This window comes from Lacerta agilis, chromosome 14 (genome assembly GCF_009819535.1).
Source record: "Lacerta agilis isolate rLacAgi1 chromosome 14, rLacAgi1.pri, whole genome shotgun sequence".
NCBI lineage: Eukaryota > Metazoa > Chordata > Lepidosauria > Squamata > Lacertidae > Lacerta > Lacerta agilis.
In genome coordinates, this window is record NC_046325.1 from 50,981,869 (window position 1) to 51,009,448 (window position 27,580).

General features: G+C 46.3%; 1 protein-coding gene across 4 annotated transcripts in view; it reads right to left on the minus strand.

The window, feature by feature from the left end:
• MYO1H (myosin IH) overlaps positions 1-27,580 on the minus strand; it is a 72,019-nt gene that overhangs the window by 26,124 nt on the left and 18,315 nt on the right. For 2 of the 4 annotated variants that reach the window (XM_033169242.1, XM_033169239.1), the window contains exons 2-16: positions 15,614-15,775; positions 14,668-14,783; positions 13,187-13,385; positions 12,031-12,111; positions 11,234-11,413; positions 9,028-9,126; positions 8,541-8,654; positions 7,583-7,654; positions 7,371-7,490; positions 5,440-5,507; positions 4,288-4,393; positions 2,694-2,774; positions 1,782-1,873; positions 1,493-1,587; positions 537-583 (exon numbers count right to left, since the gene is read on the minus strand). In XM_033169242.1, coding sequence (XP_033025133.1) covers positions 537-583; positions 1,493-1,587; positions 1,782-1,873; positions 2,694-2,774; positions 4,288-4,393; positions 5,440-5,507; positions 7,371-7,490; positions 7,583-7,654; positions 8,541-8,654; positions 9,028-9,126; positions 11,234-11,413; positions 12,031-12,111; positions 13,187-13,385; positions 14,668-14,783; positions 15,614-15,775 — 1,632 coding nt within the window. Of the gene's footprint in view, positions 1-536; positions 584-1,492; positions 1,588-1,781; positions 1,874-2,693; positions 2,775-4,287; positions 4,394-5,439; positions 5,508-7,370; positions 7,491-7,582; positions 7,655-8,540; positions 8,655-9,027; positions 9,127-11,233; positions 11,414-12,030; positions 12,112-13,186; positions 13,386-14,667; positions 14,784-15,613; positions 15,776-18,199; positions 18,387-27,580 lie in introns of those variants that run through there. The other 2 variants (XM_033169243.1, XM_033169241.1) reach the window with 2 other exon arrangements.

Genomic DNA, 27,580 nt, shown 5'->3' on the forward strand with positions numbered 1-27,580 from the left:
ACTACACAGTAAATCTAGCTACCCTATAAGCAGTGGTGGGGGTGGGGGGAGATCCAGGGGAGGGTCAGTAAAAAAAGACCAGGGACTCGGGGGCCCTGTCTCACCCCCAAACTCTCTTTACTTAGCTCCAGTCAAGTAGCCTTATCTGTTGTTGCCAGACCAGACATCAGACCCCTAAAACATCCTTTGTTTTACATGAAATAATTTGTGTATTATTTATGTACTGGGTTTACATATTTAAATATAAAGTGGTACCTCAGTTTTCAAACGTAATCCATTCCAGAAGACTGTTCGAGTTCCGAAACGTTTGAAAACCAAACATTTACTTCCGGAAGCATTTACTTCCGGAAAACTCAATACGGAAGCCGTGTGGCATGTTCAGTTCCCGAGACGTTTGAAAACTGAGGTACCACTGTATATGTAAGAACATGTGCCCATGTTGCTATTTACAGTAAATTTAAATTAGCCATTCAAGTCTCATCGATAAGACAGAATAGAAGCCCAAACAAATTAACACAATTAAAATATGTGCTTACTTCTTTAAGGTTCCGGTACAGCAAGTCATTATTTTTCTCCAAGAATCCTGGAATGGGGGGGGGGGGGGGGAGATGGGGAAATAAAAGTGAATTAAAACACAAAAAATAATAGAATCATAGTGGCTAGGAGCCATTGATAGCTGTCTTCTCTGTGAAACAAATCCCAAATTGATGCCCACCCCACATCTTGTGGGATTGAACTCCTCCTTTCTTCACTCCAGCAGCCCAAAAGAGTTACTGGAAATTTAGCCCGAGGATTAGACGTCGTGTGCTAGATGTAGCTAGTTAATGTAAGAACATCAGAAGAGCCTGCTGGATGAGGCCAGTGGGGGGACCTCTAGCCCAGCATCCTGTTCTCACAGCGGCCACTCAGATGCCTGTGGGATACCAGCAACCAGCATTTGGAAGCAACACTGCCTCTGACCAGGGGAGCCATATCTGTGGGGCTGTGGGGGCTGAGCTCCCTCAAAAATTTTCCATGAGAGGGCCAGGCCCCCTCAATACTGTGCAGCCCACATAATGGAAGGAAGCTCAATGGGGCCTGTTGCGCCCTCCAAAAGGCCCAATGGGGCCTGCCGTTGCTGCAATGGGATCCGTCTGGCACCCACAATGTTGGGCAGAACCCAGCACGCCTAGCTCTGAATGTGGAGGCAGAGCATAGTTATTGTAGCTAGTAGCCATCCAAAACCTCCTGCTCCAAATTTGCCCAACGCTTTTTGAAAGTTGGTGGCCATCCCTGCCTTTTGTGGGAGGGAGTTTCATAGTTTAACTACGTGTTGCGTGAAGAAGTACTTCTTTTTACGTGTCCTGAATCTTCCAACATTCGGTTTCATGGGATGTCACTGGGGTTTAGTTCCGACACTCTTTAACCTGGTCTGGTCTTAGTGTGTCTGGCCTGGTGCCACCGCCAACATGGCACCTCCAAGCCAGCAAAGGCTGGGCTCTCGTTTTCTCACCGACAGTACAATAGGTCACCTCTCCAGCATAGTGAAGAAGGCGGAAGTCCACCCAGTCAATGGATTTCCGCGTCTTCTGGTCAGCCAGCTTCCGCCTGGAGACAGAAAGAGAAGAGGTCAAAACCTTGCATGTGCACCTCCCTAAGGGTCAAACAGTTGAGCCGGGGGGGGGGGGGGGTTCTGGGCAGGGCCAGGGGGTGCTCTGGATGCAGAAGGGCTCTCCAAGGAAGTGAAGGGCATGTGGGAAGCAGGTCTCCTCTGGGGGAGGTTACGGAGCGTAGGTGCATACGTCACGAAGTGGGCATGGTCTCCTACTTTCTCCTCCAACTTTTCCAGAAAGCTCAGGTCTGTTGCTTCTCCGGGCCGCAGGCATTCTTCATCCTGACACAGGAAGGAATATGAGAAGTCTTGCCTATTCTTCAGCTAGCCAAAACAGGATTTCCTCAGTGGGTGGGAAGGGGGGGGGAGCCCATATTCTCCCCATACATTTAAATCACTATGACACCACCACTTCAAACAGTCATGGGTTCCCTCAAAGGATTCTGGGAGCTGGGGTTTGTAAGGGGGCTCAGAGCTGGCCTCTATTCCCCTCAGGCCCTGTTCCCCAGGATGCAAACCCCCACAAACCACAAGTGCTTCTGAGAAGGACAGATTGAAATGCCTCCCTGGGCCACTGCCAAGTCTGATGAAGTTTCCACTAATGAGAGTCCTGGCCTCAGGTTGCCCATCTATAAATCATTTGGCTCCATTTCTCTGTCAGCAGGCAAGGAGGAATGCGAAAAGTTATCCATTCTTGAATAACTCCTTTTATCCCTGAAAACCCACCACTTTGGTGGTATCCTGGGAGTGAGAGTACAAGTCCACAAAGGTTCATGGAGAAGGAGGAGGAGGAGGAGGAGAATGGCTAATGCCCACCATTGGAGGCAGCTGTTCTCCTGAAGGCTGGTGGCTGGAAGATGCAGGAAATGCCCTCGAAGGCTCTTTCCTCATGCTCTACCAACTGAGCTAACATGACTAGAAAGAAGATGCAGATCCCTGGCAGTCAAGCATCCCTGGGGTGTTGAAACTTTTGGACTGTAGTTTTGGAAGGGTGTGTGACTAATTCTCCGTTAGAAACTCCCTAGCCATTCCCAGTATACTTTGGCAGGCAGCCATGACTTTTAATCATTTTAAACTTTTAAACATGCATCTTCTCTCTTACCAGTATGGAAATGATCCCCTTGTGTTTCTCTTCCACGAGGTCACATATGATCTTGTTGTTGAAGTATGGGATTGGCTCCCACTGGAATGAGAAGCAAAAACAGAGGCTCAAGAGGGCTTCCTGCAAAATTAAAGTCACATTTGATGCACACAACTTTTCCGTCAGCAAAAGCATCTCTTTGAGATCCAGGTGGGGGGGGGGGCTTTTGGGGGGACAGGAGTCCTTGGGACAATCTGAGGCTGAAGATCTAAGGTGATATTTGGACAGAGAATTCAAACAAGGAATTAAACTCGCTCTGGGCTGGAGAAGATTAACAAGGGGTGAGCTGCAGCAAAATGTTGCTGTATGAGGCACTCCTGTTTGGATTTGCAAGCGCTTCATTTCATGTTACCCCTCCCACCTCGTTTTCCAAATACACCCCTCAAAAGTCCCCTTCACCTTGGCATTCCATGGCCACACTGGGTACCCTCAAACCTCACTGAGTTGCTTCGGGGGGGGGGGGGAGGACTGCCTACCTTGAGCATTTCCCCCCTAGAGATTTTCTTTTGTGCTTCTGCAAACCTTGAGATTCTCCAAAAACCGATGCCCCCCCCATCTCCATGCTCTATGTGGGCTATGCAAGGATTGGTCCCCTCAGTGTAATCAGCAGAAACAGGAGCAACAGGCTCTTCAGAGAACTGAGGTGGGGTCTCTGCTTGTGATGTGCCCATCCCACTGCCCCCTCTGGCAGACACATTCAGCAGGTTTGGATATTGCTTTGAAAACTGGCAGTGCCTGCTTTGGCTGTTTGGGGTATGGGAAACCTGTGTCCCAACCAATTTCCAGCAATGGTCTGGGAGCTGAAATCCTCCAACATCTGGAAGGGCAGTGATGGAAAGATCACAATTGATCAGATCATCCAAGTCAATTTCACCTGTCAAAACAAAATCGAAAATTCTTTCTAGTAGCACCTTAGAGACCAACTGAGTTTGTTCCTGGTATGAGCTTTCGTGTGCATGCACACTTCTTCAGATACACTGAAACAGAAGTCACCAGATCCTTAAATATAGTGGGGGAGTGGGGAGGGGTATTACTCAGAAGGGTGGTGGGGATGGGTGATAGGCTGATAAGTGTGGAAAACCTAAACGGCTGCAATTAGTCTTGATGGCTAAAGATCTTTAGCCATCTCACCCCTTGCCTTTCCCTGCAAGACTAATTGCAGCCGTTTAGAGTCGTCAACAGGTTTTCCACACTTATCAGCCTATCACCCATCCCCACCACCCTTCTGAGTAATACCCCTCCCCACTCCCCCACTATATTTAAGGATCTGGTGACTTCTGTTTCAGTGTATCTGAAGAAGTGTGCATGCACACGAAAGCTCATACCAGGAACAAACTCAGTTGGTCTCTAAGGTGCTACTAGAAAGAATTTTCGATTTTGTTTTGACTATGGCAGACCAACACGGCTACCCACCTGTAATTTCACCTGTGTTCATTTGAAATTTCATTCCATCCACATGTACTTAAATATGTGTTTTATCATAAGGAAGGATCTGACTGCTGACCAGGAAGGCAGTAAGGAATCTTTTTTGGGGGGTTGGGGTTGGGGCCTTTACCTCAATGCCCTCCAGTTCATACTCCTCCTGCTCAGCCTTCAGGGTCATCTCTATCAGCAGTTGCTGTAGCTTCTCATTGCAGTAGTTGATACAGAACTGCTCAAAACTTGAGAGGAAATTCCAAGTGCAGAAAAGTCATTTGAAAAATATGGGCATTTAATTCTCAAACAGGAGCTAAAGAGGGTAAACCCATTTCTGCACTGCACCTTCTTTAAGACTGCCGGGTGGGGGTGGGGTCTCATAGGATTGACAACTCTTCCAATTCTCCCCCCACCCCCCACCACCTGCCATGTCAAGGACAAGGAGTCCAATGCCAGAGAATCCAAGAACTGTAGAGCTGGAAGGGACCCCAAGGGTCATCTAGTCCAACCCCTTGCAATGCAGGAATCACAGCTAGAGAGTTCCTGACAGATGGCCATCCAACCTCTCTTTAAGAACCTCCAATGAAGGACAGTCCACCACCACCGATAGGTGAGATTTCCATGTACAGGGATTTTAAATTTATTTCAGTTTTACTTTTACTTTTACTTTTCTTTTTTAATCTTTATTGAAATTCTAAATTAAAACATACAAATCAATCAGACACATAAAACAAATCAAAACAAATCTAACAAACATACAAATCTAAATCATAACACATGTATAGAATCTTTGAATAAGCACGATCATCAATTTCAACATTATCACTGTTCTAACTAATTTGTCGCATTTGTCACCTAGTTGATTCTCTTAACATATTTCTATATAACATTAATAAATCATTCAACACACATCCATTACTTGTCACCAATCCTTTGACTTCCACTTGTCGTCCTCTCGGGTTACTCAGATTTCCCCTTTTCACTGCGTCAGTATCTCTTATCCCTAAGCTTTGCGCTTTATTTCCCTTCTCACATCAAATTTATATTGTTTTTCATTTTTACTTTTTCACCAAGGGCCCTTAAGGAAAACCACCCTGAGCAACTGGAAGTGGAAGAGCTCGCAAAATATGTTCCCCTCCTTTAGGTCTCAATACTCATAAGCAGGAGCTAAAAGTCAGCTTTTTTGTAAATGCTGTGACCGTAAGCACATGGGGAACAGTCCAAAGTTTCCAGGCAGACCCACGTAAAGCACTAATCAAGCCTGGAAGTGACCAGAGCAAGAGTAACTTACCTGTTTGTCTCAAAAACCTCAAAGCCATAAATATCAAGCAGCCCAATCACAGTTTTCCTGGTGAGATCCTGCCAAGCAAAGCAAACAACAACAACTTAGACAACCTTCTTTGGAGGTCTTTAAGCGGAGGCTTGACAGCCATCTGTCAGGAATGCTTTGATGGTGTTTCCTGCTTGGCAGGGGGTTGGACTGGATGGCCCTTGGGGTCTCTTCCAACTCTATTATTCTATGATTCTAACCCAGGGGGATTAAATCCAAAACATCATTTTCAGTTACTTGGTTTCCATTTATCAAATTTTCTATATATATATTTAAGACTACAGGGAGCAGTCTTCCTCACCCTCTCCAGATCTTCTGTTATGGGCAGGTAGTATACCTAAACAATTTTGGCCTTTGCTTAAAAACATATAAATGACTTCCTCTGACATTCCAGATGACTGTTTCTACATATTACCTCTTTTTGTAATATGTAGATGGGCGGAGGTATAAACAAATAATAATAATGATGATGATGATGATGATGATGTCCCCTGGTTGCATCAATTTTCTTCTTCTCTTTATCAACAGGTAGTACTGGGACTAAGTTCAGAGTAAAGTTTTGTTACGTAGGTTGTGTTTACTATTAAGTATTTCTTTGTCTGAGAAATTTTCTATAAAAATCTATATATATAAAATCGTTCAAGTTGGATGTTTGTTAACAATCGCCTTTCTCCATAACCCCTTGATCGATTCTGTTCAAATTTGGACACAACGTTCCATGGCCATATGGGAGTGATCATATGTACTTATATTGTACAAATACCACACCTTTCCCAGGTAAAAATGTGGTTGTGTGCAAAAAAGCGCCCTCCAGTGGACGTTAAACAGCACAGCACACCCGTTTCCGACCCCTCCTCCTCCTCTCCCAATGTCACTGCCACCATCCAATCGACAGGCAGACTGGCCGCAAACGCTGCTGCTGCTGCTGCCTCCACAGGCGGGTATAGAGCCATGACGGGTGGAATGGGGCCTCACCTCACCCGGCTCCAGAGCATAGGGGCTCTGGGGATGGTGGAGAGACCCGGCGCTCCCCTCGCCCAACGGGCGAGGAGCAAGGCACGCCACTTCCGTCGCCTGCTTCCCACAGAGGGATGAAAGGCAAGGAGGGGAGGCGGAGACTGGGGGTGCTGAAATTCTTATGTTGGGGTCGCAACCGGAAGGGGCCACTCCCAGATTCTGCAAGCGACTGATAGAGACATGAAAACTGTACCTCTGCACTGTACATAGTGTACATAATAAACCTGTTAAAAGACAGGCTGGACTTTGCCTCATTACTCGCAAGCAGCCACTGTAAGGTCCTTACAGTATGTTTTAGGGCTTTTATCTTTTTATTGTGAGTTGCTCAAAGACGATTTTTTGTAATAAGTTAAGTGGCCTATAGATGGATAAGTGGCCACCTCATGAGAAGAGAAGACTCCCTAGAAAAGACCCTGATGTTGGGAAAGATGGAGGGCACAAGGAGAAGGGGATGAGATGGTTGGACAGTGTTCTCGAAGCTACTAACATGAGTTTGGCCAAACTGCGGGAGGCAGTGAAGGATAGGCGTGCCTAGCGTGCTCTGGTCCATGGGGTCACGAAGAGTCGGACACGACTGAACGACTGAACAACAACAAAATAGATGGATAAAGAAGTAAATAAAATGACTTTTCCTACCTGGCTGCCTCTTTACCCGTTGTTTAAGGGGAAAAGGTGGGCTATGCAGAAGAATACACTCTGGGCCTCCTTTCCCCAGTCAGCACAGGACCCAGAGAGGGGGATGTGGCCCATCTCTCACAGACACCTCCAAGGAGGAACAGTTATCTTGGAACAACTGCCAGATTGCCAACTGCAATCATGGTTTTAAAAAAATGTTTCAAAAAGTCACTTTGTATTAGCTACAGCAAGAGACTCACCTTGTTTGCTAAAGAGCTGTTGATTTTGTTGACCAGCCAAGTAAATGTCCGCCCATAAATGGCCTTTGCCACTGCATCTCGAGCGTAAAAGGCCAGGTCAACATCCAGTGGGCTTAAAACCTTTGGGGAGGAAGAGCACAAGGGTGGGGTCACCTAGTGAATTGGCTACTTCGGGTCTTTGCAAGCAAATCAGGAAAAGCATGTTGACGTACCTCTTCAAACCGGGCTTCAATTTTTCTGTGAGTTAGGGCTTCTTGCAGAATTGATAGGTGGACTCCCAAAAGCTAGAAAGAAAGAGAGGGGGGAAGGGGATCTTAAAGTCCAGCAGTGCCTTTCATTAGCAGCAACCAAGATTTTGTGCAAGCTTTAGAGTTCTCCATAATTCTTTTGACAGGTGAGACAGGAAGTGCTCCTTGGACCTGGATCTGCCACCTGAGGCCACTGCTTCTCTCCAGCCTCCTTTTCTCTTTTCTTTTCCCCAGGTGGTCTCCAGGTGGTGGGGGCAGAGGAGGCAGGGGGGAAGCTGGGCATTCTGCCCCAAGCAGCAAAATGTCCTGGGCCAATCCTGCTCAGTATCATCTGAAGATGGAGAATGCAGACTGTATATCAGGCTATACCTAGGTAGGATTCTGGGATGAAGCAACAATGGCTGCTCCACCATTTTTGAAAACACAAAGTCTGGTTGTGTTACCCAAAACGTGAAACACAGTTAAGCAGAGGACACAAATACAGACTCTGATGTTTTCCTTACATAAGCGAAGCCAGAGATTTAATTATGGTGGTGTACATGGTAAGGTCAGTCAACTGAAGCCAAATGGCAAGCACCACCTAGCGGCTGGAGGGGACGCAACTCCTGAAATGCAAATGCCGTGTTGAAGTGACAGAAAAACAGATTCTTCTGGTAGTATGTTGTTGTTGCTTCCTAAATTACCAGGCAGCTGGCAATGGCACAAAAGGAGGTTCAACCCAGGTGAGCCTACCAGAGACCTCCCTGTGGGTTTCTTCACCATCTGAAGTGGGTTAAAGCTGGATTAAATGGGGGAGGAATACAGAATGGCATTTTGATGATTTGGCATCACGTGGATGCAAATGAATAGCAAGAACCTATGAGAGACTCCACTGGAAGCTGCTGCTCCCACCTGCCTCCTGCCACCCCCACCAGGCAGGTACCTTTGAGATCCACTTGATCTGGGAGCCAGTAGTGATGATAGCATGGCCATTGCTATCCTCCTCAAACTGGATGTTTCCCAGATGCAGGACGCTGGCAATTACTCCAAAGAGGTTCTGTGGACACAAAGAGTCGGGTGAGCAGAAGAAAGGGTGACCAGCAGAAGAACAAACTGCGCATGGCTGGCAGAACTCTTGCAGACCAACTGAAGCGGGTATTACTCCAGTCTGCACATACGAGATAACCTCAGAAATGGCATTTCGCTTCCAATTTATGCTCTGCACCTGCCATGCCGCAGAACAGTACCTTCACAGCAGAAAAACAGAAGAGCTCTCCTGGATCAGGCCAATGCCCTGTCCAGTCCAGCACCCTGCTCTCGGAGCAACGAGCTCTTGCTCCTACTTGCTTGTGTTGCTGTTCATAGAATCAGAGTTGGAAGAGACCACTTCCAAGCAACCCCCCCTTCACCTGCCCCCCCTTTGTCTGTACCTCAAGGTCTCTCACTTTGAAGTCAATGACGGTGAAAGCTTTGTGCACTGTCCTCCAGTCGCTCCTGTCATTGATGGAAGACACTTTGGCACAGTGCCCCTGTTGTGGGGAGAGGGGGGGTGGCATGAGGAACTTCTACACAGGCAAAGTGCATTGCAGAGTCTGGGATTGAAGTGGGTGAGGCTGGAGGTTTAACCCCACGCAGAGACACAAAGGGCTGAGCCACCCTAACCTTTTGCCCAGCTCTTTCAAGGCACAGGTCTGCGCTTGAAAGCTCAGTGTCCAAGCGCTCTTTATTTCACCCTTAAACTTTCCCCATGAAAACCCACTCTTTAAAGCTGGAGCACAACAAATGGCAATTTGGGTTTTCCAGGGAAAGCCATTTGCTCTAATTCAGCACTAAAGAGCAGGTGTTCACAGGGAAAGCTCTGGAGAAAAAAGGGGGGAAAGCGCTCGAATACTGAGCTTTCAAGCACTTGGAAAACGTGGAGGAAAGGCAAGTGTGGAAAAGCCAAAAGCTTATGGAGTGAGGATAAAATGAGGGTGGGGAGTGCCTTCCAAGTGCCTTCCTGAGCTCTTTGGAGGAAAGGCTAGATACAAAGACCACACATACATACAGTACATTTGGTTGCCTTCCATTTGGCAGCTTGGAGATGCAGTCGAGAGCATAGGAAGAGGAGCCTGGCTGCTGGATTGGGCAGGAGGCAGCTGAGTCCTGGCTCCTCTTTCACACAGTGGGTGACCAGAGGCAAAACATGAGAGCAATACAGCCCACACTAACGCAGGTATGAGAACAAAATGCAGGTGCTGCACATTTTAAGGAGTGCCAACTTATTTCGCACATCCTCAAAAAAGATGCAGACCAAAATACAAATTTCTTTGGAAAACCATGCTTTTCTAAATTTTGTGGTGCATAGAAAAATGAGCATATTAGGGCTAAGTGAAGAAGAAGAAGAAGAAGAAGAGGAGGAGGAGGAGGAGGAGGAGTTTGGATTTGATACCCTGCTTTATCACTACCCTAAGGAGTCTCAAAGCGGCTCACATTCTCCTTTCCCTTCCTCCCCCACAACAAACACTCTGTGAGGTGAGTGGGGCTGAGAGACTTCAAAGAAGTGTGACTAGCCCAAGGTCACCCAGCAGCTGCATGTGGAGGAGCGGACCCAGTTCTACCGCTCTTAACCACTACACCACACTGGCAAAAGGATACATATATTAGTGACAGCAATGTAGAAAAAATAATTTTATTCCAGGAAATTGCTTGCAAAAATGTGTAATGAGGAGATTCACACTAAAATTCTGACAAAAAAATTAAAACTTTTTTTTTCAATGAGGCAGAAGTTTTGATAAACTGAATTTAAAAAAGGAAAAACTGAGAAAGCAAAGCTGATGGACTCATCCATCCTTAACTCTGTCTGTGTTGATGCTCAGTTGTATTTTTTGTCTTGGTCTGCTCAGGATCATTTACACTACACATGTAATATTTTAAAAATTGAGCATCCCCCTGAAGCAGCAGAATAACAGTTTACAAATAAAACAGAATGGGAATATTTATTTCTCCCTTTTCTAAATCAACACCCACTGCCTGAGATCCTTGGGTCCTCTTTCCTGAAGCAAATGCTGAGTTTGTGCTGAGCTGCACACACAGCCTGGCCTATTGCAAGTACTTGCCAAACAGCGGGGCATGGAATAACTTTTACTGCACCCTGAGAAATAGATGAGTGGCTGCCGTGAGCTCAAAGCACCTAACAAAAGGAGGATTTCTGGTGTGCTTCTGGAAGAAGCAAGGACCAAAACAATAAATTGCACAGTCCCCACCCTCTCTCCTGCTGGGTACCTGACACCTTCCTGCATCATCTGGTATGAGTGTGACTGTGACACTGGATTATTTCCTTTGCAGAGTGCAAAAAGATTTACCCATCCACAGTAGTGACTGTGTGCCTGTTTTCACTCTGTCTACCAAAGACACAGCTCTGGGTTTGGTCCCTCCCAAATCAGGAAGCCTGCTCAGATCAGCAACTCTTGCAGAACCCACAACGGGTTGGGTGTGCTCCTCTGATGGCTGGGAATCCAAGCCTTTGGGGGTTAAAGAGAGTAAGGTGTGCCTCTGTTATTGGGTTGAAAGTGCATGTTTCAGTAGTTACCAGAGAAAGCTGGGCATAGAGAACAGAGCTGTTAAGAAGGGGGCATACAAAGAGCCCCCCACAACCTGAATTAGGTACATGTACTTCTGAGGGTTGCGTTCCAGGCCGAGGTCTTGGAGCAAATCCTCTTCCCCGCCTTCCAGCAACTGGTAGAAGATGTGGAAATTCCGTTCCCCGGGATTTTGGTGGACAACACGGGACTTCTCTATCAGGTAGCTGAGGATATGCCCACCAACAGGAGCTCCCTGGGAAGAAGAGACCAAAAAAACAAAAGGAAAGAGAGAGAGAATGTGATAACAAATGAAGAGACAATGGGAGCCCATCTGGCCCAGCATCCTGTTCTCACAAGTGGGCAACCTAAAGTGGAGGCAGAGCATAGAAAGGGCTTATCCACACGTACCTTTTGCCTTTCCAGGCACAGCTCCACATTTAAAGGCTCTGTGTCTGAGCATAAATTTCAGAGGGTCTACTGAGTAAAACCTAGACCTTGTGTAGAGCTCAGGTTCCGCTCATGCCACTAAGAAGGCAGAGAATTACCTTCACTTGAGCCAACAGTCAACCCTGATGCGAGCCAGTGTGGTGGAGTATCTGGCTTGGCAGGGGGAGATCCCTGCTGAGCCATGAAGCTCTCTGGGAAATGCTAGGTCAGTCACTCTGTCAGCCAGCAGTGTCGCGTGAGGATAAAATGGGGGAGGAGGAGAATGACATATTCGGGTTCTTGGGGGGGGAGGGGAGTGGCGCATAAGTGGTTCTTATGGCAGACCACTGCAAAACTCCCTACTCCAAGTGAAAGAAAGAAAGAAAGAAAGAAAGAAAGAAAGAAAGAAAGAAAGAAAGAAAGAAAGAAAGAAATATGCTTTACCTTAAAGTCAAACTGGATGTCCATGTACTTTCCAAACCTGCTTGAATTATCATTCCGTAAAGTTTTTGCATTTCCAAAAGCCTACAGATAGCACAAACAAAAAAGGAGGTCTTTTGGTGTTCCCCCTTCAACTCTCTTCCTCCTCGCCTTGTTCAGTCCTTGAGTTGTTCTTGTTAGTTGTGCTGATCATTCAGTGCCACCCACATCACTGCTTCCCCTTTTCTCCCCCCCCCCCACCTTGCATTCCAGCATTTCCCCACTTATTTTTCAAAATTTTCATTTATTTATTCAAGCTTTTCTATCCCACTTCTCATTTCAAACAATTTCGGACAGGGTTCCAGATCAAAAATACAATGCCTCAGCATGAAGCAACCACACGAAAGACAGAAAGATGAATAAATTGCAACCAGGGCACTCATCACACTTCATCTGTCCTTAAACACCAGGGAGATTTCCACAGGTGCCAAAAATCCATTCCAACTGTTTCAGTGGCTGTGTTTTACTCAGATTTTAGTTGGGCTCCTTGCTGTCAGGATGTATTTATCCTATCTTGGTTTTAATGCTTTTATTCTATGGCTTAGGCCCAGCGGATGAAAGACCATATTCTCGTAGATGAACCTCTGAGATTTTGGGGGGAGGCGTTTCTCTCGGTCCCCCCACCCACACAGGCACGCTTGGTGGGGACATGGGAGAGGGCCTTCTCGGTGGTGGCTGCTCCCAGACAACTTTGGAACTCCCACCCTGGAGATGCTAGGCAGGCTCCCTCTTTGTTATCCTTCTGCCAGCAGGTGAAGACTGTTTTTATCCCAACAAGCTTTTTTTAAGGAAAAGGCTTTAACAGTGCTGTGCTGTTTTTACTATTTGTCTTGTAATAGATTTGTTTTATATTCTACTTATTCTATTAAGAGTTCAGTTACTTTTTGATGATTATCTTTTATATGATTTTTAGCTTATTATATTTTAGCTGTATTTCTTAAACTGTGTAAGGGAAAAGCCTGTATAACAAACAAACAAACAAACAAACAAATAAATAATAACAATAATGTAATTTGTATTATGCATTTTACTGTTTATGTAAACCTCCTAGAGAACTCTGCCAGGTAGGCAGCGGACAAATTCTTGCTGCTCTTGCCTCTGATGTGCCTTTCCTGCTTACCTCCAGAACAGGGTTGGAGAGCAGCAGCCTGTCTCGGACGACCTGCAGTTGGTCCGTGGTGGGGCAGGTCATGGCAAAATACTGCAGGATCTTCTTGGAGGCTTCTGTTTTCCCAGCACCGCTCTCCCCCGAAATCAGAATGAAGTGATTGTTGTACTCCGTGCACATGACCCGGTAGGCATTGTCGGCTATGGCATAACTGGAAAAGGCCCAAACACACACACTGGTCAGCTCCACAGTGACAGCCTTCTCAGAACAAAACAAAATAAAATAAAAAATTCCTTCCAGTAGCACCTTAGAGACCAACTAAGTTTGTTCTTGGTATGAGCTTTCGTGTGCATGCACACTTCTTCAGACACAGCTACTTACCTGTAACTGGAGCCTTCTCAGAGTTAAGTAAAACAATGCCAGGCATCTTCAGAAGGTTTCAAAGCATCCTTCATCACTTAGGCAGGTGGATTCTATTTTTATTTTTTAAATTACACTTATATTCCACCTTTCCTCCAAGGAGCTCAAGGTGGCGTACACAGTTCTCCTTTTCATTTTATTGTCACAATAACCCTGTGAGGCGGGTTAGGCTGAGAGATGACAGTGACTGGCCCAAGAACACCCAGTGAGCATCATGGCTGAATTGGGATTTGAACCCTGGTCTCCCAGGTCAGAGTTTAATGCTCTAACCACGACACCATACTGGCTGAATCAGTCTATCACCAGCCAATTTCACATGTATTAGTAAGTCCTTTGTGTTCAATTTCCTCATTAATTTTACAGATACATTTAAAAATGTATAAAAATCTGTATTCAGATTCATACTTAAATTCTTACTTTCAAATGTAATCCTAAAATGCACACTTTTTAACACACATTTTGGTACATTTTTGAGACAATAGTTTAAATAGCAAGATTTGGAGAAGTGTGGAATCATAAGGATAATTACCAGTGCTATTTTTCTAGGAAAAAATGGTGCTGGAACCCACCATCAGCGCCTCCTTTGTTCTCTTATAATGGCAAAGGCTGGGTAAAAGCCCTGACAATAACATTCCAATTCACGTATTAGTCTGGGAGCTGCAAATTTGGTGCTGCTATTTAAAAATGTGGATAAAGTAAAATTCTCCTCCAGCCACATTTTACACAACAATTTCCTTTCCTTTCCCCACAATATTCTGCATTGTTATTTCCCAACAGCTCTATTAACTATGTTTCTGGAGTCAACCCTGTGTGATGCCAGTTACTCCCTTACAGTGGTGGCATTTTTTTTACGCCACGTATTTAAAAAATGAGTCTTTCGTTACACTGTCCACAAATTAGCGTAAACCTTTAGGAAGATGCAACAGGCTCCACATCTACTCAACTACAAGCAGCAACCTAGAAACATGGCAATATCAGGATTTTGCCATTTAAAATCTAATTTGGTTCTTTAAAAACTGGGTGGGAGGAGACTTGCAGAAGCAGACACCTAAGAAAGTTGGCAACATGCTTACATGTGTGGTGGCAGCTCAAAGAAGTTCACCCCTTTGTATTGCTCCATCTGTTTCGCTGTGTAGATGCCCAGCTCTTTGTAGGGATTCACAGACACCAGGAGAGTTCCAATGTACGTCTGCAGGGGGAAGGAACAAACGCTACAAATAAGGACCCAAACTGCCACAGGGATGAGGGGGTCTGTCCATTGCAGGTTATCTCAGTTTCTCAGTTTTCCAGCCTTAAGTGCAAGCTCTCCACTTTTACACAAAATCGAAAATTCTTTCTAGTAGCACCTTAGAGACCAACTGAGTTTGTTCCTGGTATGAGCTTTCGTGTGCATGCACACTTCTTCAGATACACTGAAACAGAAGTCACCAGATCCTTAAATATAGTGGGGGAGTGGGGAGGGGTATTACTTAGAAGGGTGGTGGGAATTTACACACAATTTTGCAACGCAATTTGTTCATGTGCAATTTTGCCTAATTCATAAACATTTTTGTAAAGCAACATTTTGTAAAGCATACATTCTGGTATGTCCCACCACTGATGCCCATCAACAGGCATGAGGGAAGAGCACGTGGGAAATGAAACAATGGTTTGTCTGAATGCTTTTGGAACAAGGCATGGTCAGAGAAACGAACTATGGCTTTGTGTTATGCTCAAGCCAGGCAAAAGCCAGGATGGGGCAGAGCACATGCCGAAGGCCCAAGGCCCACAGCCCTGCCATCGTGGCCCATAGCCACTGATAGCCTTGTCCTCCATGAACTGGTCTGATCCTCTTTTGAAGCTACCCCAGGAGGCCCAAGACTCCCGTTCTAGTTCCACATTTCCTTTCCACATCTGGAAGAGACACCAATCTAACATAACAGCAGGCATCCCATAATAGCCACCCATCACCACCCCTTTCTTCATAAGACAGCTCATGGCCAACTGGAGCATCCCTAAAGCAGCTCAGAGTGCAATTACATAGATGAGGTTCTCCCGATATCGCTTGCGAAGGTTGTCCAAGAAGGCATTTTCACTTGTGTGAGAATCCAAAAGGACGAAATCTTGAATCCCAACTCTGTCCCGGGCCACGAGAGCCCCTTCCATGTTCAGCTTGTAGGGCTTCCTCCACGCTGCTTCGATCTGCAAGAGGAAAGAGGGCCGAGGGAGGGGGGGTTGAATCAAGGATAGCTAGAACGGCACAATTTCTCCAAGAGAATTTGGGTACAAGAGGGAGATTAAAGTACGTAGGAACTTCCGGCAGGGCATCTTTGACACCACCTGCTAGTTTTCAGAGATGGAAGAGAACCGATGAGTTCACATATAGTCCAGAGCACCAGTGTAGGAGAATGGTTAGAGTGCTGGACTAGGACCCCAAGAGACCAGGGTTCATATCTCTCCCTCAGCCATGAAGTTTGCTGGGTGACATTGGGGGGCCAGTCAATGCCTCTCAGCCTCACCTACCTCACAGGCTTGCTGCAATGATAACATGGGGAGGGGGGGAAACAATGCACACCCCCTTGAGCTCTGGCGGCAGGGGAGGTGGTATACAAATATAACAAACAAATAAATACATTTCTTACAAGGACTCTGGACATTGTAAGCATATATAAAATTGCTATTTATATATTTACCTCGTTTCTATCCCACTTTTCTTCCCACGGATTCATGACCAAGTCAGGATCAGAATCCTGATCTCCCCAGTCCTATGGCTCATGGCTCATGCCTGCATCCTGCTGTCTTTCATGTCTGCCAGCAAAAACTTGACTTCATAGAGGACTATGGTATATTTGTTAGTAGCCACAACATACTTTTTTTACCTCATTTTTATTTTTATTTTTGCTGCTGTCCCTCTGGAAATAATTTTACACAATCATCCCATTGTAGTTTTATTTGGATGCCCGCCAGGCTTCTGAGTTCTCCTGGAAGCAGCCTTGTGTCTTCTAAAAACCAGCATTTGCTTGACTTCCAAAGCTGCACAAACACAACTTTTTTGTTTTGTTTTATGGTTTCCAAAATTCATTTAGAGTCTGCACTGAGAAGAAAACACAAAGTTTCTTCCCAAGGCTACAGAATTTGGGAGTGATGACAATTTTTCTAACTGGAGCAAGATTAATAAATTGTAAACCCTTTGGAAGGAGAAGGGGATGACAGAGGATGAGATGGTTGGACAGTGTTCTCGAAGCGACTAGCATGAGTTTGGCCAAACTGCGAGAGGCAGTGGAGGATAGGGGTGCCTTGTGTGCTCTGGTCCATGGGGTCACGAAGAGTCGGACACAACTGAACACTGAACAACAAACAACAACAACAACAACAACAACAAACCCTTTGGAAAAGCAATGAAACAAACTCCAATTCAGCCTATTTACTCACTTAACTTTGCACTTAAGACTAGAGAAAAATCTTCTTTTTGCAAAGTTCTCCTGCCTCATGCATACTACAAGCAACAAGGAAGTTTTTCTGAATGTTTAATCAAAATCTCCTTTCTTGTCATTTGAATCTGTTGGAACCTCAGACTCCTCTTCTCTTCTATGCACACTTTTCATCAGTCTCCTCTCCCTTAAATTCTAAGAAATAATTTGGAATTTGGAACAAGGCTACCAGCAACACATCTGCAAGGCAGAATCAGTATTACCATCACACTGCAGTTTAAACCAAATGTAGCACGGAGCGCACCAGAGTCCCTGCAGCTGTAAATTTGGAGATGCCTAAGCAGAGCAGTTTGGTCTAGAACAAGGGTCAGCAAACTTTTTCAGCAGGGGGCCGGTCCACTGTCCCTCAGACCTTGTGGGGGGCCGGACTATATTGGGGGGGGGGGTGAACGAATTCCTATGCCCCACAAATAGCCCAGAGATGCATTTCAAATAAAAGGACACATTCTACTCATGCAAAAACACACTGATTCCCGGACCGTCCGTGGGCCGGATTTAGAAGGCGATTGGGCCGACTGTCAGGAAGCAATTGGTTCCACCCTCTTAATCGTCATTCTGCCCACTGAAACACTATTTTGCACCTCGAAGTACTACTTAAAACAAAAACACAAAGTGATCTCAAAGAAAACCCTGGCGCCTGCCACTGCCTTGGTCCAAGGCTAACCATTTGTAAATATTCTGGTTTGTAGCTCGTTTTCTTGGCCGCTTTGCAGCTTAATAGTTTCACAGCAGTACTTGGCCAGGATTTCTCGCTTCCACCGCCACTTGCTCTACAGCAGGCTTCTCCAGCCTGGCTCCCCTCTGGCTGTTTTGGGCCAACTAGGACTGATGGGAGTTGTAGTCCAAACAGCACAAGGTTGGGAAGGCTGTCCTAAGGCACTACTGTCCTCTTAAGTTAATTCAGGAATCCAACTGAGTTCTCCACAAGTTAAACAGATGTGCTCTGCCAAAGGAGAGAGGTCGTGGTGGTGGTGAGGATCAGGGCCCCCAGATTGTTTGCACAGAGCCCTCCCCTGGAACTCCTGTCCCCCAAAATACACTAGCTGGGCACAGCTGTGCTCCAAGGGACGTCTGCTTGCAGTTTACAGCCCACACCTGAGCCGTCAGGGCTGCAGCTTCCCCCACGCTCCCTTACCTGGCAGGCCTCTGCTCCGTCCTGCGATTTCCTCTGCCTGTTCCACAACGCAGCCCTTTCTAAAGTGAGCCAGCTGGACTTTACACATATTGTTGCAATCTCTGCCCTGACTGGGAATGCTGTTCCGCCAATGGGAACTCATGGCCATGGTTGGGAAGGCAGTGAATTGGACAGGGCATCTTTCTGTGCAAGGTTTTTATCAGTTTGCTGGCCACCACAGGGTCATGAGCTAAGCAAAATATATTTTTCATCACCTTGGAGGAGAGAGAGAGATTCCGAGTGGCTCTTAGAAACAGATCTCGCTCATCTGCACCTGCAGCAGAGAAAAGCTTGCTGAACAGATCACAGGGGCATGACCAGCCTTTTCAGGTGCTGCAAAGACTCTTTCATAGGTTCCAGGAAGCTAATGCTGCCTTGAACACACACCTAGGAAGTTATCTGTCAAGCAGGGATTGGGGGAGGGGCAGAAATCCACTCAATTCACATTTTACCTACTTTGCACTTCCCAAACCACTAAGCGAACTGGGACTCAGCAATCTATCAAACTGGGACTCAGCCATCTATCAAAATCTGCATTTCTCCAAAACTTTTAATGCTGTTATTCAGCCAAAAAGTGTGCAAAGATATGTGTAAACTGGTGAAAATTCCTTGCAAAAATATGTATTAGGATAAATGTACACAAAAAAATCATATTTATTTTCAGGCAGATAATTTTTTCAAAAGGTCACTGATTGATGCAGAAATGTAGCCAGCTGGATTTAAGGTTGGAAACTGAGAAACTGAAAGAAAGTAGATATTGACAGATTCACCTGGCTCTACAGTCAGGGAGAATGTCTAAGTGACAGAATTTGGGGCTGCTTCACATGCCCCCCATTGTGACAGGCCATTTGTTCAATTTATCTGCGAAGGAGTTTGGGATTTGCTTGGCTGAGCCCACCCTGTGTGCTCCTTTAGTAGCTCCTCCTTCCCCCCCAAGCTCCTCCCCCTCAAAATCTCACCCACAAGCACCGCCTGTGAAGACAGCATCCTGCAGGTGCCATCCCCACATGCTAAGCCCCACCTGCATGTAGGAAGGGCCTGCAGCAGACTTCCCCAACCTGGGGCCCAGAAGCCAGCAGAGCCAACTTTCAGAGATGATGGGAGTTGTAGTCCAAAATATCCAGAAGGCACCAGCAAACACGTGCGCTCCCAATCCTCATGGGGACGTTGTGCCACCCACCATCCTACTTTCCTGCATCTCGTGCTGCCTTTTCCCGCAGAGAAACTATGAGCACAGAATCATAGAACTGCAGAGCTGGAAGGGACCCCAAGGGCAAACCCCCTGCAGTGGAGGAATCGCAGCTCAGGAATCCCAAACTCTGTTTAAACACCTCCAACAAAGAAGAGCCCACCACCTTCTGAGGGAGTCTGCTTCATTGTCAAACAGCTCTTCCTGTCAGGAAGTTCTACCCAACAGCAGCCCGGAATTTTCACTAACTCACTGGCCCTTATAAACACGTCACTCTCTACCTTCCTAAATCTGCTGCGTGAATCCAGGGCTTCCAGTGAAGTAAGACCAAACCTGTTCTCAATGCTAGAGCATCTGCGTTGCATACAGAAGGTCCCAGGTTCAATCCCCAAAGAGAGCACAGCAAGAAGCCCTGGAGAGCTGCTGCCAGCCAGTGCAGGCAGTACTGAACTAGGTGGTCCAATGGACTGACTCGCTAGAAGGCAGCTTCCTTTGTTCCTAAGCTGACACAGCCTGGGGTGGGGGTGGAGAGAGGAACACAAAATAAGAGACAAGTGCCTCTGACCATGTGCAGAGTTGCTCTCTCTCCTCTGTACAACTCTCTCAATCCTGCGCACATCTAGGGTTAGAACAGCCAAGGCTTCTCATTTGACATTGTGGCAGCTTCAGCCTTTACCCTTTTCCTCCTAGGAATTAACTGCTTCTTTCACAAAGGTCCCAGGCATGGCTGACCAGGAAGCGCGGCCAGCCCCACTTAAGGGGCACTTATAGGATGAAGACCAACACACTGCTCTGCACCGGATACAGAAAGAACGCCTTACCTTCTCTGAGACCAGAGAGAGAAAGGAGTGAGTGGCCTTTGAAATCCCAGGAGCTGCCTACTGGATCAGATTTCTCTCACCTATTTCTTTTCACGGAATTACCCCTCGGGCGAATTGCTTCCCTTCCTGCCATCCTTAGACTGCCACAGCTGTCAGTTCCCACTGAAACATTTCCACTGACTGCAGTTAGAAGCCAACCCATTGAGGGCACAGGCGGGGGGGGGGGGGAGAGATTATCTTCATTTTCTCTGCCACCCAAAGCAGCATTGTCTTAAGGACCGCTGCCCTCCTGCAGCCAGGGACCCTGGTTCAAGCGTCACATGGAGGCCATTTCAAGCAGGCACCAGAAATGCCTGCTCAAGGAAAATACCTGCCCCAAAGGACCCAGGGTGCAGGGATCATGTGACACAAATCTGCATATGCTAAATTATATTACATTAAGAACAAGCAATAATAATTATGTTACCCAGCCTTCACCAGCAGGCCCCAGGCCAGGTTACACCAACTCAACATTCAGAATTCAAAGCAGTTAAAGCATCCTGTATTACATTTGCAATAATAGGCGGGTCCTGAAAACACACATAGAAACATAGAATTGTAGAGTTAGAAGGGACTCCAAGGGTCATCTAGACCAACCCCCTGCAACACAGGAAACTCAGCTAAAGCATCCATTATAGATGGCCATCCAATCTCTGCTTAAAAACCTCCAAGGAAGGAGTGATGAAGAGGTGCATCTTCAGCATTTGCCCAAAGCTGTCCAGTGGAAAATGCAGGTGCACCTCTGTGTAGATGGATCTCCACAGCTGAAGGGCTGTCACAGAAAAGACCCTGCCCTGGGCTGCCACCACCCCAAGGCTCTGATAACCTAAGTGTTTCAGGTGTTTGGGGTCTGCATTATTTGTAGGGTTGCCATATTTTGAAGAGCAAAAAAGAGGACATTTGCCGACTTCTACTTTTAATTATGGATCACTATGGCAACTCTCATTTTACATACCCATGAAAAAGAGGATGTGTCCTGGAAAAAGAGGACATATGACTACCCTAGCTAGGGCTTTGAACACTAACGTGAGCATCTTGAATTGGGCCTTAAACGAAACAAAACTGGCAGCCACGGTTTTAGAACAGGGGTCATATGAGATCTAAAGCCAAACCAGCCAGTAATTTTGGAACAGTTGGAGTTTCTCAGCTGTCTTCAAGGGCAGCCCCACAAAGACCACAGCGCACACATGGCAATAATCCAGTCTGGAAGCTACCAGAGCATGGAGTGCTGTAGCCAAGTCTATGGCCTTTGAAATCCCTGCACTGGGGAAATTAAGATGGCAGAGGGCTCACCAGCCCTTCATTTTGCAATGCACTCATCTGCCCTATGAGCAAAATATAAGAAAAAAATCTTTGGGTGGCAGGAGCGGGAAGGCAGGAAATCCAATTATTAATGCCCTAAAGCCATGAGTTGCACATCAGCAGAAATCCAACAGGTTAAACTCCCACAACCATCATTGCATCTATTATTCCTGCCTGCAGAACTCCTTATTCACCTCCCTCCTCTAACAGGGCTGAGCTGCTTTTCCCAGCTGCACAGCAAGAGGAAATCCAACAGATTAAGCCCGCTGTTGGATTTTGGCCCAACAAGGCACCTGTTTTTTGTTTTTTTAGAAAACATCTGAGGAGAAGAGGGTGCTCTGGTTACAGAAATGACAAGTGACTTCTTCACATTTTCAGAAGACGTAATTCCTGTTTCCCCCACAAGAGGTCACCCTAAAACCCTCCTTCAAATTAAATCCTTAACAGTCCCTGTGCTGATCACAACACAAAGTGGGCAGAAAGTTTATTAATTTGTCTTATCAATTGATTTAATTCATTCTTACTTGATGGATTTATATTCTTCCTGAGGTGAGAGCATAAAATACAGACAGACACATGATAACAGCAGCTGATAAAGTGTTGTTGTTTTTCTGAAGTCCAGTGTAAGCAACATAAAAAAGCTAAGATACTGAATTAAAGTACACGAGTAAATTTTAGAGCCATTTATTTGTTTAAACTCTGGCCTGCTCTATTAAGATCTGTCTATTGAGCTGTGATTCCAAGCAATGCCCTCAGCTGTGCTGGATGAGCAACTAGATCCCTTATGCAGATAGAGACTCTGTATTTGTGGGCAACCGCAAGTAGAAGACATTCACCATTGCGACATGGCCCACTATACACAGAACCCAGCAGGCACTTTCTAAATCCCCTGTTTGTTCCAAGAAAGCAGTCTCTCCTCGGCAGAAAAGCTTCTAGGCTACTGAGCCCCCTTTGCGCTGGTGGCAAGAAAAATCAAGAAGGAGGAAGTGGGGAGATTCAGAGGTCTAAATAGAAATGCATTGTATGCAGTCATGGAGGCGCCCCAGTTGCAGTCTTGCTTATGTCTTAGGCAGAGGCACAAACACACTCTTTCTGACAGAGTGTTTGTATGGTTTTGTCATGGCCTCTCTGGCTAGTACAATATAATCTTATTTAATTACTTCCTATAAGATGAGCCAGTAGGTACAGTAGATCCTACCCTTTCTGACAGGCTCTGGACAAATAATAGCCATCAAGTGTTTGTAGAGTTCACCTGCTTTTGGGTAGGTAGTCTTCTTGCAAATATGTTTCTTATCCCTGCGCTGCGGTGCACAGCTTTCTTTGACCCAGGCCTCCCACAGCACAGCACCAGCGCTGAGGCTCAGTATAGGACCAAACCATAAGTGACACAGAAGCACTGAAACATAAGAAGAGTTCTGCTGGGTCAGGCCATCTAGTCCAGCCTCCTTTTCTCACAGTGGCCAACCAGATGCCCCCATGGGAAACCTGCAAGCAGGAGCCGAGCACAAGAGCAACTCTCCCCTTCTGTGGTTTCCAGCAGCTCATATTCTGAAGCATTTCAGACTCTGATCAAGCATGTGCAGAGTACCACTCTTTCGCCACCAAGGAAGGGCAGCCAAGCATTTAGGATCACATAAATGGAGACAACATTGATCAAGCATAGCAATGGGGAGAAATTCACTTCCTTTCACATTTAAAGGCTAGCCTGCCTCTGAAATATGAAAACTGAAAGAGCCATCCTTTACTATTTGCACTTCTACAAATTCTGCAGTGCATGTAAAGTGTACAAAAATGCAGGCATTGGGGTGAAATGTGCATTAAAATGCATCTATTAGTGAAAGTAACATACAGGTGTAAATAAAACAGGCCTACATCCTGAAGGCCTCTGCTGACCCTCATTCCAAGGAAACCAAACCTGGCAAAGCGCAGGGCCCCCAGAGTCTCTCCCCGCTTGGAGAGGGGGTAAACGCACAACAAAGTAGATGTGGTACTTAGAATCATAGAATTGTAGCGTTGTAAGGGACACCCAAGGGTCATCTAGTCGAACCCCCTGCAGTGCAAGAATCTTTTCTGCATTACAATCACAAATATTAAATCAAATATTCTAACATAAAATAAAATACATACTGGTGAACAATTAAGAGTCTGTCCTGGCATAAAGCAGCTTCTGGCACACTTCTCCTCTATCCCTCCTTCAAAACCAACCAGTCAATTGGCAAATGTTGACATGTAGATCTGGTATTGCCAAATTCCCCAAGGAGTCCTGCCTTGCCTTGCCCAGGATCCCATTTCCTGCAGAGCCGTCCCTCTCGTTGGGCAGAGAGCAGCAGTGCCCATCTTAGGAGACAGCTGCCGAAGGATGTGGGGCAGAGCAAGGGGCCAGGGGCCAGCTGGCATCTCATGAGCTAGCCTGCTGTCATTGGCCACGGAGAAGGAGGAGGCTGTCCAACCATCAGCGTGGAAATATGGATCAACTTCCAGGCTGGATGGTTTGCTGAATGTGGACTGGGGTTGCCATCTTGTCCTTTGCCTCAGGTGGCAAAATAGATTGCAACAGTCTCATACAGTGGCCATTCAGACACCTCTGGAAAGCTCAGAGGCAGGACAAGGCAAGGCGGCAACCTCCATCCCACCTGTCCCCAGCCTGTAGGGCACAACATGTATACTGCTTCAGAGGGTGGAGATTTCCTTTAGGTTTAGAGCAGTTCACAGGCTTCTCCTTCTCCTCCATGAACTTAACTTTTTTCAAAAGCCACGTAAAGCCTTTGCCACGTCTTGTGGGACTGAATTATATAATCAAATTATTTCCACTAGGTCAAAATATAAAGGGCAGAGGACACCTGCTGCCCTGGAACCAGCTGCCCCTTAGCAACCAGCAAAACACCCCCAGAACGCCACAGGAAGAAGGGATGGTCACTCCCGTGGTGCATGGACAGAGTATCATTTATAAAGGGAAACCATTCTAGCTTCTTTTTAAGAAAATCTACCACATCTGTAAGCTTACTAATCTCATTGAAAAGCCAGCATTAAATATAAATGTGGTGACCAGCTGTCTGCTTGGGAAAAAGAAAAAACTTGCAGTTTTTTTTAAAGAAGATATAATAATGTTCTAAACTTGATTATACCTTCAGCAAAACATTTACATGGCAATATCTTCCAGAGAACAGAAAATGCAAACCTTTTCAGGTTAATTGTCATCAGCATGAGGGGGACAGGATTATTCCATGGCTCCTTGTCAATAGACAAATCCTGTACAAAGCCTGTAACTTTGGCACAGCAGCCTTAGATCGTCTTTCTCCGTGAAAAGCACAGAGGTTGAGAGGGGAACCTAACCTACTCTCCCAAAGCAAAAGACAGTTCAAAAACATTCCTTTAAAACCCCAAAGCTTCCAACAGTTCCGCAGGCTTCACGGCTGCCATCTTGAAAAAGATTTGATAGCCAGGGGCCTCTTTCAATTTCTATCAGGGTGGAGGGGAGAGAGGGAAAGAGAGAAAGAGACACCCTGTTATAAGAGCTTGATGATAATCCTCTGAGAATTTTTTTTAAAACCTCTCTCCCGGGTGGGGTGGGGAGGGAGCAGAAAGCCCTTCTCCAAAAGCGCTTATGAAGGACAACATTTTTGTGTGTGTCCCCCCCTGAATAAAACGTTTTAATGTGCTACAATCCATTACACACACATCCCACCATTTCCTTTCAATAATTATTCATTAGAAAACATTTAACGTCGCTGCAAATTTCACACCGGGCAGTCTGTGGACAAAGGGCCAACGATGGCCCATTTAGGAGAGAGGCTGGAGGCCGCCTCTGCTAATCTGAGAAACGGGGAGGGGGGCTGGGCTGGCCGGGCTGGACACAAGGGCCCCCGCCAAATTGTGCAGTTAACGGTCAAAGCCCCCCTGCCTACTTTGACACTCATTTAAAGATGACAGCAAACAATAGAGATTTGTTCCTGGCAACTCTTTCTTGTCAGGCTCAGTCAGGTCTACAGCGACTAAGCTGAGGGCCAACCGGCTTGGCTGTCCTCTAGCTCAGGGCTAGGGGGTTTCCGTTAGACCTGCCATGTCTGGCCTCTTCCTCTGGGGCCTCCCCCCCCCCAACCCAATGCCAGGTGAAGAATGCACAGCTAAGAGAGAGAGAAAAGGGGAGCCCCAGGCAGAGCATGTCTGCTCTTGTGGATGCCATGGCAAGGTGGGCCAGGTCAAGGGGACCTTCTTTGGGACAGGAATCCTGATGCTTTGAAACAGGTTTGTGGTGGGTGGGATGGAATCAAGGCATATTTCTTTTGGTCTCCCCTGCCCACCTCCCCCAGAACCGTCCGGTCGCTGTCATCTCAGGGAGATGGTGAAACGCCTGCTCGTTTGGGTTGCAGAAACAATAGGTCAAGCCAGGGGCCAGGGGCCAGGGGCCATTCAAATTTCAAGCAGGGAAACCAACAAAAATGGTGGGTCTCTTGGGCTTCAGAAAGTCAAGGGGGTGTGCGATTCCCCATCTGTGCACCGGTCAGCAGCAGAGAGAGAATCTTGTGGGGGGTCAAAAGAGGCTGCAGGTACAAGGAGGGTTGTGACTCAGAGCCACAGACCCTGCTTTACTTGCAGAAGGTCCTGGGTTTGACCCCCCCCCCCAAATCTGTAGCAGGGCTGGGAATATTCCCCATCTGAACGAGGTGCTGCCAGTCCACGTAGGCAATGCTGAGCCAAGCGGATCAAGGCCCTGACAGAGAAAAAGCAGCTTCCAGGAGATTCACCTGTTAAGGGTCAGGAGCAGCAGCAACAGGCTTTGAGCTCGTGTAGGGGCCAAGAGACTAAACTGAAAGTCAGGTAAAGAAGGTAAAGCGAGTGAAAGATGAAAAATTAGAAAACCAGAGTAAAGAAGGAAGGAAGTCCAAAAAACTCGGCGGAGTTTATGTAACATTGTGAACATTTGTATGATGACTTGTGAGTGTTTATTTTCCTTTTGATGAAAATAAAAAGAATTTGCAAAAAAAAAAAAAAGAAAGTCAGGAATCCCACAGTTCCCATCCCGCTTCCGCCACATGCTCATTGGGGAGGGGAGGGGCTTGGCATCACCTCTGCAGGATGTTCCCAAGTTCTGCAGCGAGGATGTCTTGGCATAAAGTGCAAGAGTGGTATCTGGTCAGGTTTGGAGAAACAGAGTAGCATCCCTGCTCTTTACTTGTTGCTAAATTAGTCTAGATTGCACAGGCTGGCTATTTCTAGGTTCTGAGGTTACAGCGCATAGGACATCACCTGCGTGCACAAATGGTATACAGTGGTACCTCAGGTTACAGACGCTTCAGGTTTCAGACGCTTCAGGTTACAGACTCCGCTAGCCCAGAAATAACACTTCAGGTTAAGAACTTTGCTTCAGGATAAGAACAGAAATCGTGCTCTGGCAGCGCAGCAGCAGTGGGAGGCCCCATTAGCTAAAGTGGAGCTTCAGGTTAAGAACAGTTTCAGGTTAAGAATGGACCTCCAAGTTCTTAACCCGAGGTACCAGTGTAATAGTATACATCACTGGAGTTATAATCAGGACTTTGTACGCACTTTAAAAAAAAATCAAACTTTTAAAAGACCCACACTATTTCTGCAATCTGTACCTATAATGCCAGCCAAGCACATCTGTATGCAGTTGCTGCTTATACATAATTTAATCTGGTTCTGCAAACCAGATTTGAGAAGGAGAGGGAGCAAAAGAGCTATTTTTTTCCAAAATTTGTACCTTCCATTTTTGTACCACCACTTTCCAAAGTGGCAGACGACACAGTTAAAAAATAGCAAACACATAGTAAATAAGTAAATAAGTAAATAAACAAATATCAGTAAATAAATAAATATCAGCCTGGATAGCTCCATGGTGCTGATAATGCCAAGGTTGCAAGTTCAATTCCCATATGGGACAGCTGCATATTCCTGCATTGCAGGGGGTTGGACTTGATGATCCTCAGGGTCCCTTCCAACTCTATGATTCTATGAGTTTCTATGAGTTTAAGA